General features: G+C 44.8%; 1 protein-coding gene across 1 annotated transcript; it reads left to right on the forward strand.

Moving 5' to 3' along the window:
* The first annotated feature begins 247 nt into the window (after positions 1-247).
* LOC141613377 (uncharacterized) lies at positions 248-751 on the forward strand. Its single transcript, XM_074432109.1, has one exon. It carries the CDS (start codon positions 248-250, stop codon positions 749-751), a length of 504 nt encoding a protein of 167 aa, XP_074288210.1.
* The last annotated feature ends 322 nt before the right edge of the window (positions 752-1,073 follow it).

The raw sequence follows: 1,073 nt of genomic DNA on the forward strand, positions 1-1,073 counted from the left end.
TAAAATTTCTGAAAAACAAAACATTCCCATCACCTCGCCCCTCTATCTCTTTCCGTCTGATAATCCCAGCCTAATGCTTACGTAAACAATTTTTAACGGCGAAAATTATGAATTGTGGGCAGACGCCGTTAAGAATGGTCTTGATGCGAAGAACAAATTGGGCTTTGTAGAAGGAGAAGTCAAGAAACCACAAGGTGTCGAGGGGGAAGACAACCTTGAACTGGTGGCGTGGAGACAATGCAATACGATGATAAAAACGTGGCTCAGGAATGTGATCGATTCCAAATTACATCCGAGTATCACTTTCACGCTAACCGTTGCAGAAACTTGGGATGAGTTAAAGGATAGGTTTTCTGCCGGCAATGCTCCAAGGGTTCATCAATTGAAGGGTGAACTCAATGAGTGCAAGCAAGGACGGCTATCCGTGGTGGAATATTACACAAAATTAAAGACGATTTGGGATGAACTTGCAAATTATAGCAAGGTACCGAAGTGTACATGTGGTGCGGCAATGATGATGGCCAAGGAGCGAGAGGAGGAGAAGGTCCATCAATTCTTGATGGGTTTAGACACAGCCCTATACGGTACTATTCGTAACAACTTGCTCATGGAGGACCCAATTACATCATTGACTCGTGCCTATGCATTGATCTTACGAGAGGAGAGACACTCCAATATAACCAAAGTGAAAGAAGAGAAGCAAGAGGCAGCCATGACAACGAGGTTCTATGGTGCTGGAAGGGGAAGATGAGCTATTCCAAAATAGGACAATGATGAGGAAGATGCACCACCCCAATGCACTCGATCATTGTAGTAAGTACTACCACACAGAAGACAACTACTACGACAAACACGGTTACGAAAACGTTAAGAACCGTGAGAGAGGTCGTGGACGCAGAGGAAACAGTCGTGGCAGCTTTGGACGAGGGAGAGGCAGGTCAGGAACTCGCGGCCAGCAGAATGTGTTTCAAGAAAATGCCATTAGTAACTCATCAGGGGGAAAGGAAGATGAGATGTCGAAGCAAAACTTGCCATTCACAAATGATGAAATAGAGCGGATTCGGAGTTTTTTG

Source organism: Silene latifolia, chromosome 11 (assembly GCF_048544455.1).
Source record: "Silene latifolia isolate original U9 population chromosome 11, ASM4854445v1, whole genome shotgun sequence".
NCBI classification, from domain to species: domain Eukaryota; kingdom Viridiplantae; phylum Streptophyta; class Magnoliopsida; order Caryophyllales; family Caryophyllaceae; genus Silene; species Silene latifolia.